This window comes from Platalea leucorodia (genome assembly GCF_965183815.1).
Source record: "Platalea leucorodia genome assembly, chromosome: 10".
NCBI lineage: Eukaryota > Metazoa > Chordata > Aves > Pelecaniformes > Threskiornithidae > Platalea > Platalea leucorodia.
The window spans coordinates 6,580,516-6,600,262 of NC_138832.1; the positions used below are offsets into that span (position 1 = coordinate 6,580,516).

Sequence of the window (19,747 nt, forward strand, 5' to 3'; positions counted from 1 at the left end):
TGATCTTATTGAAGAAAGAAATGATTTGTAAACAACCTTTGGCAGAAGACAGAGAACTTAATTTTGTTCAAATAAGAGATTGACATTAGAATTCATGCGCTGTATCAAGGCTGGCAAGCAGTAGCAGCTACTCTAATGTATGCACTAGAGCATTCATGATTGCCTAAGTGTTAAGTGCTCTGTGAAAATATAAATATGTCAGAAAAAGTAGTAAAGTTCAGAGAGGCTGCTGTAGTAATTCACTAAAAGTAAATCTTTTATCAGTTCTTGCATTTGATTAATGTGTACGAATGATCCAGCTGCGATTCTGAACCCCTGTTGCAGCAGTTACTGTCTCTCACCAAGGGCAGGAGAACCCTCATAGTTCTATAAAGTTATGCTAGACAGAAATTTAATTGAAAGAAAAGAGTTTTGCTTTAGGCATATGTACGGTACAACTTCTGTTCTTTTCGTGGTGAATTAGTGTAAAGACTAACAGCAAACAGCCCTGTGTTTTAATAAAGCTTTTGTACTATTCTAGCTAGATCAATGTGTATTTTATGTAATAAGTAATATATGTTACTTCTTGTTCATAGTGCAAATAGCACAAGACAAGCTGTTTATCCAGTTTGAGTATTACTGACTAGTGTACATTTATTAGTTGTCTACCAGACCCTTTTCTGGTTAAGGTGGGAAAGATTGCTGGGATATGAAAAGTTATATAATCTCATAAAAATCAATAGAAAGCTTTTTTAATGGCTATAATAATCAAACTACCACTCTAGCGGTAGTTAAAACATACATTTTTCCTTACGTTGGTTGTCGCTTTTAACTCTCACACCTGAAAACTTAATCCAAAAGTACCTGTAAAAGGAAAAAAACCAATAAATCTGGAAGTGGGTTAATGTACGATTTTCATGTTTTAAATGCTTTTTTAGATACTACACGTAAAGGAGATTTTTGTTATATTGGTGTTATTTCTGAGCTACAGACCTAAACATCGTACTCTGTATATTACTTGAGTAATATAATGGTTGTGCTGGGAGTATTATGTTCTGTGTATATCAGTCTTTAATCCTTTCCCAAGCAATGAATCTGATAGTATTGACCACTCAAACTGATGCTTCAACATTCAGCGGGAAGCTGCTTTCTGAAGCCTACACTGATCTACTGATTTTTTTTTTTTTTTTTAACTAAATGTATTATTCCCAAATTCTGTCTCTCAGATAAAGAAAGGCCATAGAATCAAAACCTATGTTTGAAAATTTTACACTGCAGTGTTATTGTCGTCTTTAAAAATAAATAAATTTGGAAAACTTTAAGTCGGTGGCATGCATTGTTAATGTTTTGCAAATGCCATATATACAAACACTGCTCTGTAAAAACTTTTACGTTCCAGTGTGTTAACGCTACTAAAGATGTAGAAGTAAAGCAATTATTTGTATTCTAAATGGTGAATTCCGTTACTGTTGGTGAGATTTGTTGGTTTACCAAGTCTCAGGGAACTATTATGACTTCTCTAATACGGTAATGCCTTGAGAATTAAAAGGATGAAAATACAGAGGGCATAATGCAAAAACATTTGAAAGGCAGGGATTTTTAGGATTCACAAACTTGTGTTCCAGTACGTGTATTTATTAGGCAGGAAGCAAATTCCTTTTTTTAACCTGGTTTGTTTGGTTTTGGTTTTTGTTTAACATACCTAGGTCAATAGCAAGGAAGTTCTGGCTGCTTCTAAAGATATAACGGTCCGCCTTTTCCTTTGCAAAGGGGATATCTCTTGCACTGGCCTATGTCCGTATGTGCCTACAGTTGTGAGGCTGGAACTCTTAATAGGACTATGAAATGGATGTCGTTTTTCCTTTTTTGCTCCTATACAAACCCATAATATCACTTGGAATTTAGAACCCATAGAATATTTCTTTGAAGTATGTGTTTCTGATGCAGTTATCTGTTAAGATGTATTTAAGAGCCATCATATTTAAAAAAAAAAGTTCTAATCACTATTTATTGTAAATCTCAGCTGCAGTTATCATCTGTGAAAGTAATGAGTAAAAGTGCATGGAATGAAAAGAAGGGGAAAAAACTGATTTTTTTTTTATCATGTTTTGTTCTTAACATGTTAACCTAAATAGGACATTTCTTTAGTTGAAAAGACATTGACTAAACGTCAGCTGCCTGAGGTTTTTTGTAAATAGTAGTCGTCTTGTCAGAAACTAGCTACTTAGTCTTGATTTTCTGTTTATTAGCCTTTTAATATAACAAGGCCGTAGTGCATTTTGTTTGTAAGTCTAGCATCTTAAACTTGCTCTTTTCCAGAGCTCTTGCTTATAAAGGGACAATATAGCTTCATGCTGAAGGGCAATAATAGTTTTGTAAAGTTGATTTTGTACTTAACATGGTGATATCGTCATGTGCTTCATGCAAAGTCCTGCACTTGGGACAGGCTTAAACTGCTGCAGAGGTGTTGTCTTGAGAGCGGGGAGCAACCTTGCAGAAAACCTGGAGTCTGTCCTAGTGGAAAAAGATGAGTCGGTGGTGTGCCCTGGCAGCAATGAAGGCTTTATGCCCCCGGGCTTTATGCTAGGGGCATAGTCAGGAGGGTAGTGACCTTTTTTGCTCCTAACTCAGAATTTGCTGGCTTGCATATGGAGCATGGTGTTCAGTATTCTGTACAAAAAAATCTTTTTTGTTGATAAACTTGAGTGGAGGACCATCGAGGTGGTCAGGGGCTGGAGCCCCTGACTGAGGAAAGGCTGATAGAACTGGGCTTGTCCAGACCAGAGAAACAAAGGTTTGTGGTGGGACCTGTAGCAACCTTCCCATACCAAATAGGTTACCGTAAAGGTGGAGCCAAGCTTTTTAGCAAAGTGTACAGCAAAAGAATGAGAGACAGGGATCATAAACTAAAACTAGGGACACTTTAACTAGATATGAGAAGAACAAAATTTGCTTTCTTAAAAGATGACTTTTTAATTCAAAATACCCAAATTTGTCTTTTCTATAAAGTAAAAAATGTTAAATTCTACCCAAGAATAAAAAGAGAGAGGAGACAAAAAATTTACCCTGAATACTAATATACGGTATGTATGTAAAGATACAGCCATGCTGTTGTTACCATTCCAGTTCCTATCTTTCATTTCTATTTTTATCATAGAATCATAGCATGGTTTGGGTTGGAAGGGACCTTAAAGATCATCTGGTTCCCACCCCCCAGCCACGGGCAGGGACACCTTCCACTAGACCAGGCTGCTCAAAGCCCCATCCAGCCGGGCCGTGGACACTGCCAGGGATGGGGCACCCACAGCTTCTCTGGGCAACCTGTGCCAGTGCCCCACCAGCCTTATTATATTTAAATAATACCTGCTAAACTACACGCAAGAAACACCTGTCTTCCTTACCTTCTCATTATATTAGTAGGCTTAGAACTTGATTTTTTAAAGTATATATATTGATTCTAAAGATCAAACAGAGCTAAATGTAACTCGTTGTGTCTCAAGGCTATTGAAAGTATGGATGAAGGTAGCTGAGACGTGTTTCTGGATTGGGCCAAAGAAGTGAATTTGACACAGTTGTTTAGGATCTGAATGACTGTTTACTACAGGTTTCAAACGATTCAGCAGGTGCTCATATTAACTCTTGTTAATATGATGTTACTGTTGGTGACAAAACATGTTTCAGTTGTAATCTAAAGGCAAAATAATTTTGTCCATTTAGAAAAAAAAATGCTTTATCCACTTGATGATGTCAGAGATCAAAGACCGCAAATCCCACAGTTCTTGTTCACAAACAAATTGAAATGCAATTTCTTTTTACCATGCAGATGTTTAGCCACTAAATCTATGATTTTTTTTTTCAAGTTGGAAAAACTTCTATGTATATAACACATTAAAACCTTTTAACTGCATACCATTACTGAGCATTGTTCAGTCTTTAATCACTGAATCGGTATGAATTAAATTGCATTCTTAATTGCCTAAATACCTTATATTTTTAAAAGCCTGTTTTTCGACTGCACTCATTTATTCTTAACAGGGTAATCCTTAAAGCTGAAAGGCCTCTATTAAATTGAACATCAATGGCAAGCCTGTCATAAGGATTATAGAATTAGAACTTCTAGTGATTTAGAGAATGAGAAAACAAATAGGAGATTTTACACACACATTTATGTATTCTTCTTAAATAAATCCTTGATTTCATTTGTTGTGTATGTTGTAGCTTACTTCTTTATAAGAACTGTACTAGATGAGTTAGTGAAATGTGGTTAAAAAAATCTTTACAGATGTACTTGTAATACTAATTCTCTGTAAAAAGTGAAGTACACTCATCTCAGACTCTTGCATACACCTATTTTCTCCATTGCCTTTGCCAATAAGGGGTAATCTCTACTTCCACTAAATCTTCAATCAACTCATACAGTCATTTGTTATGTCTGCATAAAAATGGAGAAGCTACATTTGGACTTAAATTCATTTTCTCATTCTCAAGTTCATCATGTTCCTTTGCATATACACATGCACTCTGCCATGGGATTTAGCCACAGGTATCTATGTTTACTTTGCCACTAGCCCTGTATTTTAACAATTATTTCAGAATTATTTTTTTTTTAAATAATAAACTGATTCTAGCAGTTAATGAAGTTAGGTTAATGGAGAACAGAGGGTCTTATCACCTTCAAGAAGACTAGTTTATTTCAGACCACTAAAAATTGCCTCTGCAGTTGAGAGGATAGTGAAAATATGCAATTACCTATTTCTTCACACTGTGCACAATTTCCCTGCAGCTTTTCATAAATAAAACTGGACGTATTAAATTTCCTTTACTGGCAGTTAGATTTACCTTTGCTTTTCTATTGCCATTTTGTATTCCAGTAAGGTGGGGTGCATTTATTTCATATGTCTGTATGGAAGTTGTCTGAAAGTCTTTAGAATAAAGCAGCATGCTTTAGATTTTGCTTCGATAAAAAATTGTGGAGTTACAACAAGGAGTTTCTGTAACTTGACTGGTAAAAGAGCAAATTCTGACTTTTAGCATGCTGTCCAGTTATGCAGCATTTCAAAGGGATTCCTTAAGAAATCCGGCGGTGGGAGGCATTGAAGGAATGAACTAATTTCTGTTCTGTTTGATCTCTGTTCATAGTGAGCATTCTGAACTGGCGTTGCTAAAATCTAGAACTTTTTGGACTGTCTTCAGGTTTTGTTCTCAGCATAAATTAATTGTTCTTTAAAAAATACAGCATAGGGATAGATTGCCTTTGTAGTCTTAAATTATAAGGAATTGCAGAAATTTCATTTTTTAAATAATTTGTTTTATTTGCAGGCAACCAGTGTAGGTAACTTTTTTCTAATGGGTTTGCATCTACAATATTCACTTTATTTAAACATTTTATGAAAAAAAGTGATATTTTTTTCTTTTTGTTTTCTCCTGTGTTCCCTTTTTAGATTCGAGATACTAAATCAACAGATCAGAAAACAACCCTATTGCATTTTCTGGCAGAAGTCTGCGAGGAGAATTACCGGGACATCTTAAAATTTCCAGATGAATTGCAGCATGTTGAGAGTGCAAGTAAAGGTAAGCAAATAGATAAACACCTAAAGGTAATAGCTGTTTGCTTTGACATTAAATACTTCCAACATTCCATTTTAGATTGTAGGATTATGTAACCTCTAAGCATTGGTAATCCACATGGATTTTGCTTTTCTGGTATTTATTGACCCGAGAAAAAGTGAGGAGAGGAAAAACAGTAATAAAGTAACTTTTCTTTTTCTGAAGTAGGTTGTGGAAATCATACAGCATATTTCAGTGAAGTGCTTACAAAATCACATATCAGAAGTTGTGTAAGCAGCGTAATGACGATGTTGAGTTTACCATTAAGCCTTTGAAGTCTTGTTGCTTGAGAGTGAATGCTCGTGCGTACGTGCACAGTATGTTTCTCATTTTAACCCTTGATTTAACACCTGAATGGAGAATAACAAATATGCTTTCTAAAGTTCCCAGACTGTATATGAAATATATAGTTTAATTATAGTATACAGTCAATGATTAATACTGATTTTATTCTTGGTCAGTCAACAGTATAGCCTGGTGAATCTGATAGAAAACTTAATTCATTTGTTGGTGGATTTTTTTTTTTTATGTGAAATACGCTGTGCTGCTTAGCACCCTTGTTGCTTAGCTATGGAAGCAAAGGCTATGTGATAGGGGTTGATGAAGATAACGCAAACTTTTATTTTGACTGGCCATTACTGATTCATCAGAAGATAAATACTTGGGGGACCACAAGAACATGAAGAGAAAGAGAGGGGAAGAGAAGTTGGATACACATTTCCACTAGCTCTATCCAGGTTTTCTCTCGCAAATTTTTGTCTCTCCCCCCTGCCCCCCCCCCAGTGTTATCAGTCAGTGTCTGTTAGCTGTTAGATACTTTTTTTAATTAGGCCATCATTTTCTTTCAGTTTGTGATCTTCTGTCTTAAACTTTGGTCTAGTGAGAGCAGAACTCTTGTTTCCCCAAGGACTTAGGGAATAGTTCATCAATCAACCTAACTTTGCTATTGTTTCATCTCTGACTTTTTCACAGATTTATGTGATTGTCTTTGTCATACAATTTTTTTGCTCTTTCTTAAACTTTGCAAGTACCTTTCCATGTTTTTTTTTCTGCATATAAACTAAGTTTTACTTGTATTAATTAAATGTCTTCATGCTTTACTTTCCTCTTTGCTGATGAATATTTCATTGGCATGAATGCCTATTGACAAAATGGAACTGATCTGTCTTTATCGCGTTGAGGATGGTATTGTGTTTTAAGGCAGTATAGAGACTGAAGAGATAACTTGTACGTTACCATCTTGAATGTACCATATATATACACACACGTATCTATAAAAATAAAGGTGCATGCTTAAACAACGTACAGCTGGCTACTTATATCTGAGCACTACTATGGATATGACACAAAGATTTTTTACAAATACTATTAATTTTTCTGTTGACAGTCAATGTTGTTTGTTCCTGGCCTCTGTCATGGAGTCAGATAACTTCCTCAAACCGATTTTTTTTTTTTTTTTTTTTTTTTTTTTTTTCTTCTCTTCTCTTCTTTTCTCCCCCGGTGTTACACAGTAAGGGTCACTGGTCTGGCCAATGTGTTCACAAGGACCCAGGATAGAGTAGTATAGTGATTAGTGAAATAGCAGTTTGTCATCTTATCTAAATTCCAGAACTGTTTTCTACTACTTGATAATTCTTTTCTGGAGGTGATTTTTTTAAGTTTAGTCTTTTTCTTCCTGCGTCTCTTGTAAAATTCTTTACAAAGCCTTATGGTTTACTAGGCACATTTGATGATCTTTTATTAATTTTCTCCTGTGGCTAACACTTTACCTTGCAGCTTTGAGATTTTTATAGTTTGATTCAAAGCCTCTGATGTTCTGGAAGTTGGCTTGAGGAATTAAACCAAAAGGGTTAGTAAAGTTTAGTTAATCTATAGCATCCAAAAGAGAGAAAGCATATCGATGAGAGCAAAGTCACTAATAATCCTGTTGCTTAGAATTTATACGAGAAAGGTTTTATTGCAGTTAAATTTGTTTCATTCTGTAAGTTAAAAGCTCATTAAGTTTCCTATGAACAGCGCTGACTTCTTATCAGAAGCATAAATTACTGTTCATTTTTAATGACCGAAACTTCCCTTTCAGCCCTTCTTTGCTCTCTGTAACAAAGCAGATTTTTGGCAGAATAAATGAGATTTGTGCAACTTGCTTCAACTGTTCCCCATGGTGGTACTTTTGTTTTGTTTAATTGTAATGTTCATCTGCTCTGTCATGTGTGGTCATTTTTTCTGTGTAGGTAGTTAACATGCTTGGTGTGGAAGAGAATATTTTCACTTTCTATTTAGTGTTTGGTGTTTTATAAGCCAGTGGTTTCAGGGATGGACAGTTAGGTTTATTTCTCCTGTAGGAGGCTTCTTTTGGAATAAATTGGCTACAGATATTAGGACCTTGACATCACTTAGTTATACATAAAACAGAAGTAAATCTACCAGCAAATGTTATCTCTGTATGAATTTTAAGTAAGGAAATATGAGCAAAACAGGTGACAGTCTGATTACTTGAGATGTATGCTTCTTACCTTTTAGGCAGAAGGCAGCCTTGTAGTTTGAACTATACATAAAATTCCAAGTACAAGACTTGCCATGTTCCACTTCTTTTAAATCTTGGGTGCATTTTCTCAGTTCCATGTAAATAAAAAGAAAGTCGTGTTTTGCTTTAATTTTCATGTAAGAGTAAAGAACCAGCATCCGAACAACGGATGTATGTGTGTTGGTTGGTTGGTTGGTGGTTTTTTTTTGTTGTTGTTTTTTTGGTTTGTTTTTTTTTTTTTTTTCAACAAATAGCAGATAAAGCATAAAACTGGATTTTAATATGAAAAGGTCAATGGGATTAGATGAACTGCCCATGCATGTACTAAAATCTTCAATAATCTGATATTCAGTATAATAAAATATTTGATCTTTTTAAAGATAGAAGATCAACCTAGAGGTTTATGAAAAGTAAAATTAAATTAGGAAACAGTTCTAATTTGGAAGGTATAAGCAAAGGTCAAACTGATTAACTATCAAGAGATTATTGGAAAAGCATTCCTTCTTACGTGAAGCAGATTGTATGAAAGGAAAACCAATAAAAAAACCCCCACAAGATTGTGACAAACTGGATTCTTTGATGGAAGTGATATTCGCTTACCTTCCCCCAGGCTGCAGTGTTTTGCTCTTCTTCCCCTACAGATGAAACTATGCAAAGCCTTTATTCGTATTTCTATCTTGTTCACTTTACTTGTTATTCCAGTTGCTGCTTTTCATGGTATTTGTTCATACCGTTTTATAATCTGTGGCGTTATTAAACACCTGACAAATTTCCATCCCTTTCTGCAGGTTCAGTCAGACAAAACTTCAACACAAAAACAAGAGGTACCTTACTAAAGTCAGATCACAAGTTTGGGATTTCTAGACAAAATCATATTGTAAAATGTATAATTTGGAATTCCTTAGAAAAGATACATATTTTTTTTAACTTGAAACTCCTCTGATTGTCAAGCATCCCAGAAATCATAAAAATAAATACATAACACATAAAATTAAGAGGAGGAACATTAGCCATGTATTTTATAATAACAACCTAATTTCAAATTTTAAAAGAGCAACAGTTATAAATCACAGTTCATGGTTTAAACATTGTGCCTGTATTTAAAATAAAACATGACCATATCTTTGTCTGTTGAACGTTGTGTCCGGCTGCTCCCGAGTTTAACAGTTCTTGGCATACTTACGTTACCTGCTTGCTTTGTCTGCCAAGAGCGGGAGTTACTAGGCTGTGTAGAGTCATGTGAAGTTTTGTGAGCTTGTGTTGTCCCACTGGTGTTTACTTCAGAAACAAGTGGATATAGCATGCTGTTGTCTGTAGTCGGCCATTGGCCATTCTATATGTTCTCCTGACATGTTGGGCAAAGTAACGTGTTACCTTATATGTATAGACAGAGTATGGGTTTTGGGGTTAGCTGAGCAGTTATGTAGGACTCCCAAGAACAGCTAAGCTCCAGGTGAAGGGCTGAGCTTAACTGTGAATGCAGTATAGATAATAAAGTCTCTTTCAGAAATAATGAGGGGTTTTTCCAGTGCTTAACATACAGCATTCTGTGCCTGATAGAAAAGTATAGCACTTAATAAGTATTGTTAAAAGAAACACAGAGCATTCTGACTAAAAGCAAGTGAAAGATGCCTTGGGGGGGGTAAATTATGTCTGTGTAGTAGACTAGAAAGTACTAATAACAGGAGCACAGATTTCTCACTCATGTTGACATAAAAAATTTATTTCTCTAATTTGCAAGCATATGGTTCTGATGGTTGAGGCATCTCTCTAGAAAGGCCATTAGCAATCAGGAGCACTGCGGAATGCAAATATGTATATACTTAATATATTATTACAAATACTGTAAGAAAATATTAATTTTTAAATTCTGTAGAGGTACTTCACTGTGATTTAATGCCATAATTTTAGAGTGGGGAAAATATTTTAAAACCTTCTGTGCCACTGTTGCTTTAAAGTATAGCAATTGAAAACATACTCATAAGTAGTAGCCATTTTTCTGTCAAACAAAAGTTTTATAGTTCATTGCAGTAGAAGAAACTGTGTTTTTACAAAGAGATCTGCAGTATTTTCCACCTTGCACAGTTTAAATTGCTGAAACAGATTTTGCCCAATCTGGCACATTAGTGGATATAAAATAGACAATGCCTTCTGGTGTGAAAAATTTAATGCCTGCATCTGTGACTTTTCTCTCCATAATAGAATCTGAAGTTGGCATTTTGCATCATAATCAAAAGTCAATCTTGCACTGTATAGTGACTTCCATCATTCTTTTCATTCACACAAACTGCAATATTGAAATGTCAGAAACTCTCTCAATGTGTTTTTCTGAATGTAGTAAATACACAGTTAGATACATCAGATACCAAAACTCTTTTTTCTCTAGTAACACTCCTATATTTGCATATAGCATCGCCATATTGATGGTAGCTTATGCATCATCTCATTAAAAGTTTTTCAACAGACGTGTTCTCCTTCATTGACAAGCGTCAGTGAGGAAGACGGGGAAGCAAAAACTTCACAGATAGTTTTTGTGTTGTAGTTCCAAGGTGCAATTTCTGAAAGAGATCCTGTTGGGGACTCTAGGATTCTGGATTGGCTTACACTCCGCAAAATTGCGTACTAAATTTTCCCAGTCTGTGGAGATTTTGAGGATTTATTTAGTTGCTATCTTCTAATGTGTAATAAATGGTATGCAAAATTGTGGTAGTTCTGAATTTTGAAGCTATAATTTGGATTCTACATCGAACAAAGTTATTTTGTATGGCATGCATCTTAAGGATCCACTTCTCTCCCTGAAGTGTAAATATCAAGGGCAAAAGTAAAGAATGGTTCAAATGACTCTCATGGGCTGTTGCTTATTAAAGAAATTAAAGCGTGTAAGAATTTCTGACTGTAGTTAAACCAATTCAGATTTGAAGACTGCTTTAAATGACTTGTCAAATTATGTAATCCATTTAGAATTCCTTAATGCCAGCTGCTAGAGAGAGGTGGAAGCTATGAAACAGCACCTACTTCCCCCCCCCCTCCTTATCTGTTCTTGAATTTGCACTTTCATTGATGTAAGAAAGGCTGTTATACCTCTGGAAGCATGGCTTGCACTTCAGTTAATTGGAAAGACCAAACTTCTGTTACAAGTTGAGAGCTTGAAGGGAGGTCTGGTGGATGAAGTTGCTCAACACCTTCTCTAGTAAGTTTTTAGTAACAACAGATAGGTTGTTGTGTTACAAAAGCTTTGCTCCTTCTCTTTCTTTGTATTCCTTACTTCTGAGATTTTTGCACACGTGCACCACTGAATATACTGTGCCACAGATGCTTCACAGTGAATGACAGCATGTGTATATCAGTTTCATATACAAACCAAGTAAAGTTGGGCTATGGAGAAAGAGTGACAGTGCAAAATACAGGCTTTTGAAATAACCACAGCAGAATTCAACATGTTTGGTTAACGCTTCCAGATCTGGATGCAATGAATAGAACACAAAAGCCCAGTCGCTTCTTTCCTTGGCCTCACTTGCAATTTGCCTTATACCTTTGGCACAAAGTTTTGCTTCAGTATGCTCATTTAATAGATACATTTTGTAATTATAAGCTCTGTTTTCAACATTAACTCAGCTTTTGAGATCTTGAAAGACATTTGTAATTAAATTAATATCAAAGTGAAGTGAGTTTCAGGAGTGCTCTGGAGGAGATATCCATATTGCCAGGAGGATGCTGGTGAACACAATGCTGTTCTCACTGATCACCTCTAATACTTCTGGTTATGTTTCTGAAATTGGGACATCTGTTTTCTAAAAGATTTTTATTTGTAATATGAAAAGTCAGTTCACATTCAACTAATAAAGCTTATATTCAACAATGTACTATTGTTTACAGTTTACTAAGTGAGGTAACCCTGAAAAGTGAGGTGAAAAGGCTGGCGTTGACAAGAGAGTTCAGAGAAAGTAGGAGGTTGGTGCACACAGAATTTATGCAGGTCACAAAAATAAGTGTAACACTTGTCAGGCTTCAACCAGAAGGAATCTTACGGGCTCAGGAAGTTTTTTTTCTTTTTCAGAAAAGGGGTCTTTTGCTGCCAATTAATTTGACCTTAAGAAGTAAACAATTTTGAGTCAGTAATGAGTTGGATAATGTGACCTGTCCAAAGCAAGGAAGAGATTTCATGTTCTGATATGTCACTTAGGAGATCAATGACTTCATGCTGTACTGTGCTTTGGAAAGGAGTTTTAACAACTGGTTCATGTCAATAGTGATAGCGGTAATGCATTTTGGGCTCCTAATGCACTGTTTGTCATTCATAATTGATTCTTAATGTCTCAGTAAGTTGTGTTATGTGAATCAGAATTACTCTTTTATTCTTAAAACATGTACATAGGCACATAATTGCTGGAACTGAGACAATCAGATTCGTTCCCTAAACCAGAGTACAGTTCTGTACATATGTTGATATTAAACATAAGCTATTCAGAAATTTCTCTTTTTGTTCTGTGAATATATTGAGTGTTCCAGGATTATGAGCACTGTTTGTAATTTCCTCAGCTCCAGAGGAGAGAAGACATGCTGCTTATGACGTTTCTGATTTTAGGCCTAACAGGCAATGTTGCTTCCCCCCCACCCCGCACTATCTCACTTGTCAAGGCAAGCTTGTTAATGGCATTTGCACTTCAGCACGTGTAATATTTAAATTAAATTTCCTCACTTTAGATGGCTGTTATTGTTATTCTGAGAAGCTGAAAATCTGTTCATAATTTGTACCCGAATTTTGTTTTTTATAACCTTTTAGCTTGTGTGGTATAGTTTTTTCCAGATGCATGTTTAAAATCTGTCATACTTTTCTTAAATTGTATCAGATATAGCTGTTTTCTTTCTGTGATAAGACATATGAAGATGTCACATACATTTGTAAACATTTGTATTGTGATGATTTTAGGTCTTGATCACAGTTGAGATTGTGACCCTTTTTTGTCTGGGGGCGTGCTTTCCCCCCCCCCTCCGGTAGGGATTGATAAATCTCCTTCCTTTCTCTCTGTAGATGGAGAAGAATATTGCAGTCTAGAGCTTCTACACATACATGCCTCATTAAACATCATCTCAGACTGAAAGATAATTATAGACTGAATCTCTCATTAAACTCTAAAGCCAGGAGCTACTTGGGGCTGGACTTGTTACAAGGTGCTCTTATCTTAAAATTGTGGTTCACCTCTGCTTGCAAATGGACAGGACAATAGAATCCATGCACAACTGCTTTATCTGTGGTTAACTCAGATAATCAGTTTACTGTAGAAGTCTGAAATGACAAAGCATAGCTGTGTCATTGCCTTCCTTCACCATTCTATATCAATGTTGTGGTAAGGCAACTAAAATGCAGACATCCTGCTGGTGACTGAGATCTTAACGTGCAAATTAGAAGTATAAATGCACATCTATGTGTGAAATGTATCCGTTAAAAATTCTATTTTAAAGCTTTTTCCAGTTTCATGTTTTCATTTACAGTACATTGTGACAATATATAAACAAAACGTTACCATTTGGGCAGAGTTGGTGTTTGTCCTAAACTTTAAAAGGTTCAGGGAAAAATCTGTGGAAGATTTACAGGAAAAAAGCGTATTATGCATGATGTATTGACTGTTAAGCATAAGTAGTCTGTGTCAGAAAGCCTACCTTTTTTTTGGAAGAAGAGGATGGTGATGTGCCCTAGCTAGTTAGGATACTCTCTCGTTTCTTCCCTTTGATCCCAAGGTGTTTAAACCTCCACCCCTAAGCATTTCTAACATTTCTTTTGTGCTTAGGAACTTAATAATAATTGCTTTTGCCGTATTTGGGGTTCTGCTTTGAAATTCAGACACTGTTGGCCTAAAAATGTAGTTTTAAATACTTCTTTACTTCTGCCTAAGTTCCATTAAAAACACATGATGTTTATCTGGAAAGAGGAGTGTTTGCTTGTTGTCAATAGTAGACTTGGTTGGCTGTAATCTTAAGAGTTTGTTTGATCCCACCTGTCTTGGCTGTTCGTCTAGTTTCTTCTTCAGAACTTGTAATGATTAAGTTCAGTGTCCTTCCTGGGAAAAATATTTCAATGCAGAGTTATTTTTACTGTTGAAGTTTGTTCTAGGTCTATCACACTAGCATGTAGTGAAGACCTCATTTCTAATAAAGGAAATAATGCATGTGGTATCTACAGGGTTTTTTTTTTTTCCCCTCTAGTATTGAGGAAGAAATATGACCGAAGCCAAATCTGTACCATGCTTTTCCGAGTCCTTCTTCTAATGCTGGATTTACCTTTTTAGCACAATGGTATATCTGTATATCAAAGTGCGACAACATGCTTGATCATAGTTTGTGTCCTGTATAGAATATAGCTGTGTTAGGAAAGATTTCTAGTATGAATAGTGACCTGTTAATTACTTGAGAAATAACATGTTCAAGGGAGCCGTACTGCTTTCAAGTCTGGAAGCTGTTCAGCCATGGAGCTTCAAGTATGAGTTGTTTTGTGTGATACAAGCATGCTGTGGTATGTATCACAGATAGAGGTGTATATATGTGCGTGTGTGTGTGTTTGTATACACATGTAGAACATGTACACACACACAATACGTGTATCCATACATGCCTGAGATATACTTATCACCTGTATCACACAAAAAATACATATATGAATGTATACATGTGTATACCTGTGAGATATTTATCACAGTATATGTACATATATACACACACATGTAATATACAGGCATATTCTGAGATACATGTGTGCGTACACACACACACACACACACACACACACACACACTGTGGTACTCAGAATCCTCAGGTAGGCTGTAACAGCACTGTTAACCTAACACAAACAGAACATTTATTCTCTTAATAAATATAAACTTACTTACTGGTATGAATTGAGTAATCAATGATTGTAATTCCTGCAGATCGTGTACTTGCTCACCCATTTCCCCTCAAACTGTTTTTCAGACTTTTTGAAAGACTACTTCCACCTGCCCTCAGGCAATAAGAAATAAATAATCATTAGTGTGCTCAGAATGTAGTTATGGTGCAAATAGTGTCTAGACTTACAAATCCACTAGTTCATTTGCTTCATACAGACTTCCCTTTGCTTACTGAAGTCATTTATATCATTGGCTCTCTACAGTTTTTAGTAAACGTGGACATGGCCATGCCTGTTTGGCATCGTGGTCAGAGACCCTTTGCATTTATTATGCAAGAGACACTGCACCTAATCAAAAGGTATCATTCCACCCCTTGTTATAGGGGATGACTAGTCTGATGCAATCTTATTTTGGAAAGGATTAGTCTGTCCTTTGGTACTATTACTGTATTACTGTAAATATAAAATGCTTAGATTGACTGTGGGGACTAGCTAGCATTTGACATTAACATGGGATTAACTGCTTGGAGCATTTTTTCTAGGACTAAAGTGGTCTACCAGACATTCACTAAGCCTTCCTTAGTGTGCAGTCTGTGCAACTGCTTTCTCCAAAATAAGTGGATGAGATTTTTTGGTTTTTTTTTCCTTTTTTTTTTTTCTACAGAGGAGGAATTAATACAGGGAAAATAGTAAAGTGAAGAAAAAAATTATCACCTTTCATGTCAAAATGACATTGTGCTTTCTCTTCTTCACAGATTTCTATTATAAATAAATAATAATAAACAAAATAATCTTTTAGTCAGTCGTAGACTTAATGATGTGTGATTAACTGAGCTCCATTCAGGATTTGTGCAGAGAGAATATTGATAAATCTAGGTGCTTATATTACTCTTCCACTGAAATGAAAAAGAATCTGCCAATATATTAATACGCATAACTTCATATTCACCTTGTTTGTATTAATCCTATATGTTAATGGTAATTCTGTGTGAAAATGCTTTAGTTAGTTGACATATACATGTTTAATTTCTGGTATTGAATTTTTCCTCCATCTCATAAATCCATTTATTACAGTGGTTTGAGGTATATATGTTAAAGATGCTGTATTTCTTTCCACCTTAGAGTTGCAGCAGCTCTCCACAAGCCAGTCTTTTCTTATTGCTAAATAAGGGGCCAGGGTGATACAGCTTGGCACAGATTGAGAAATCTTGCTGCCTTTTTTCCTCTCTTTGGCCCTGCAGATGGGTCTGTGTATAGATTTTTGGGGTTTATGTGTGTTTTGGACTCGAGGTATAAGAACGTACGAAGTGCCCTCTTGGGCCGGAGCAGTGGTCCACGCAGCCTGATGCTCTGTCCGGCGCTGGCAGCGAGGCCTGGTATTCGGGGAGACCACGGCAGTTCGGCAGCCTGTGCCCCCCACCATCCGCACGTGTTCTCAGAGACGTGTTACGCGTTACATCCCCGCCTATTCCTTTGGATATCTGTTTATGGATCTGTTGTATGTGAATCTAAATAATCCTTTTCTAAATGTGTTTATGCCACCTGCCTCCACTCTTCCCCATGTCAGCAAACTTGACTTTCTTTTGACTTCTCAAGCTTTCGCACTTCTTAAATGCTGACCTTTCCACTATAGATGGGGGTCTTAATTATCCTGTAAAGCTGTGAGGGAGGTGAGGTGGGTTGTTTATTGCTGTTGATTTGTTTTACTTTTGAAATGTGGCATATATTTTTATCTTTGCCGCTAATACAGGGAAATGTCCAGGCTTCTTGCAGGCTGCTTCCTTTTTTTGGGACTGCTCGTTGTAGAGTCTGTGTGGGTTATGGAGGGTTTCTTCTGGTTATTGATGGTGGGTTTTGTTTTGTTTTGTTTTTTTTTTCCCCCTTTGCTGTGTTTTTTAGTATTCATCTCATTGTGCCTATCTTGAAATCAGATATCTGTGTACTGGATTTAGTTGGTTGCTCTCTCTTGCTGCAACATTAAATGGAATAGTAATGTAATTACTGCTACAGAGAGGCTTTCCCAGTAATGGTTCTTGAACAGTTCTTGTGTGCCACTGGAGACCAAATGCTACATTTCATGTAGATTTTTACACTAGTTGTACTAGGATGCCTAATTTTCATGTAGAACGATGGGGAAATTGCAGGTGAACAAGCCTTTGTCTTGCGATCACCAGCTTTGAGGAGTATAGTGATAGACACGGGCTTTTTAGTACGTGTATTTATGGAGTGGATTCAAAGAAAGGGCATTTTGTCTCAAGGAGATTTTATGCTTTCATAAATTAAAACATTGCAAGACTTTTAAGAAATTCACGTGATTTTCCCTGAAAGAGTAAAAGGTATTCATGTTGCCTCCTCTTCACATTACTTAAGTAGTAAATCTCTAATAAAACGGTTGATGGGAGGAAATGGAGATATTTTATTATAGTCTATATATATGTTTCCTGCTATGTAGTCTTTTTAAGCTTGACTTGCAGAACAACAGCTTCATAAATTGCTTGAACAGAAACTTGTACGTTTGCCTGGGCTAGGCAAAAAAAAGTGAATGAAAATGAATATTCTACAGTGCTTTTTGATAATTCAGTGCGAATATAGAAGTTAGTTATGGGAAGCACAGCTTTTGAATGCGGCCTTCTTGCTTAGATCGAGTTCCTTCATACTTGTGAAGTCAGTATGCACCTAATCTAAACTGTTTTCTGAAGTTAGTTTTATAAAATAGGGTTGCTGAGAATGCTTTTCTTCCATTTTAATCACAGAGGCTAAGAATTCTTATTTGTCGTTGCTTGCTAAATTTCTTTGCATTTTTAAATTTCAGACAAAAATAAACTACTACTCTTGCCAACCAGTCATGCATTTAAATATTTTCAAATTGCTGAAAACAGTTAAACTTTATCTGTTATGTTGCCTATTTACTTACAGCTGCTATTCTTTTTACCAAAAAAATTATCATTTGCGTCCTCCTAATTTATTTTTGAGTTCTAGCATTTTACTTCAGTGCTGTTTGTCTCCCTAACCAACTACATAACAGCTTATAAAAAATATTAGAGTAATTCAAGTTCTTCAGTTCAAGCAAAAATGAGTGCTCCTTTTCTGACAATAATATCAAATGATTAAACTAATGCAGCCATAACCTAAAAGCTTCAACAATGTTTATTATTCAGACTGCTTTAGTGATTGATTTCAAGGTTAGCTCTTGAATGTTGAGTTAATGGCTACAAGGATGCCATGTTCAGTATAGATCCCCCCCCCAGCTGATTTAAGCTTAAAAACCTGTATAATTTTAAGATTACATGATTAATAGTTCCTTTGGCACCTAGTATAAAATAGATAAAATTGAAATTAAAATCAAGATTATGTCTGTAATAAAGACAGCTGTATTGGTGCCTTATGTGTTTGAACATGCTTGTGAAAAGTTAAATCAGTGGTGTTATGGCTGATATGAATCATTACTTACCAAGAATATAGAATTAATTTTGTTCTGGGAACAGGTTTCTTATTTACAGGATTTTTATTTCCTGTATACTGTTTTTCAAGCCATCTTGAATCAAATTCCTGCTACTATTTAATATCATATGGACACAGCACAACTTTTTAAATTACAAGGAAACAGGAAAATAAACCATTCTTTTGAAAAAAGCTCTATGCAACTTTTGGACAAATGGGTTACTGTCAAAAAATAATAAAAAGTGGTGGTGGGGGGAAAAAGTCCTGTGCTTATCGTGAGCACACAAAGAATCCTTGGGTTAGCTGGGACGCAAATCTACAGTGTTAGCTTTGTAGAGCAGCTGCCTGCAGTCAATAAAGAGCGTTGACTTGGCCAGTTACTGAAGAGCAGATAAAGTGCTGGATGTTCTTGCCTCTGGTTCCACATATCAAAAGTTTGTGGCGCTGTTTTCTGAGAACTGACCAGGATTATATGCACTGTCACTAAAGATTAAGTAGTTTGTAAAGTATAAATCGCCTCTGAAACAGAGTATACTTGAAATATTCTGTACTCAGTTTCGAGAAAGGACATGAAATGGTGCAAATGTTGCAGTGCTCTTTGGAGAAAGGTGGTGTTGAGATTGTCTGCTTGTTCTTGAAAGGTCGTATTTGTAAACTATGCAAGAGAAGACAAAGAACAGAATAGAGAATTTGATTCTAAAATGCATCTTTAAATTGAGAGGAAGTGCTTGTCAAACTGCTGTTTGTGATTAAATTGGGAATGATAAGTGGACTTTATGGATTATGTCATAAAACTCAATATTATGGGTTCAGTTTGTTTTAGTATTACAGTTTGACCAGGGGCTTCTCTGCAGAGATTCTGTCACTGTTCATCTGGTTCTGGAATTTCTTTGTGGTATGGTATTGCTTCACCTTCAAAATTGTGAGGTCATGGTTTCCAATGGAGTTTTCTCTCAGGATGTATCAATTAGTGGCTGTTTAGAAATAGTGGTTTACATTAGAATAGAATATGACAGAGTAAGCAGTCTTTCTTTAGAGTAGCCTCTTTTTTTTTTTTTTTGGTGCTGTACTGTGAGTCCTTTACTTCTTTTTAATTATCAGTAGCTTTTATTATTCAAATCTACCTTTGATGTTAACATAGAGTTTCACAGATGTTGGTTTCTAGAAATCAGTTTAATTTCAATAAAAGAAAAATATTTGATCTTTTCTCCATGTCTATTCCTTAAATCATTTCTGTACATGCGTTAATAAGATCATTCATTTAACCATGTACATGCATTAATAAGGTAAAATCTCTTTGAACCTTAGTTACTTTT

The 19,747-nt window shown here is 35.8% G+C and overlaps 1 protein-coding gene across 4 annotated transcripts in view; it reads left to right on the forward strand.

Moving 5' to 3' along the window:
* The window catches only part of DIAPH2 (diaphanous related formin 2), a 251,721-nt gene that overhangs the window by 106,835 nt on the left and 125,139 nt on the right, over positions 1–19,747 (forward strand). For all 4 annotated transcript variants that reach the window (XM_082323488.1, XM_082323489.1, XM_082323490.1 and 1 more), the window contains one exon: positions 5,421–5,550. In XM_082323488.1, coding sequence (XP_082179614.1) covers positions 5,421–5,550 — 130 coding nt within the window. The remainder of the gene's footprint in view (positions 1–5,420; positions 5,551–19,747) is intronic.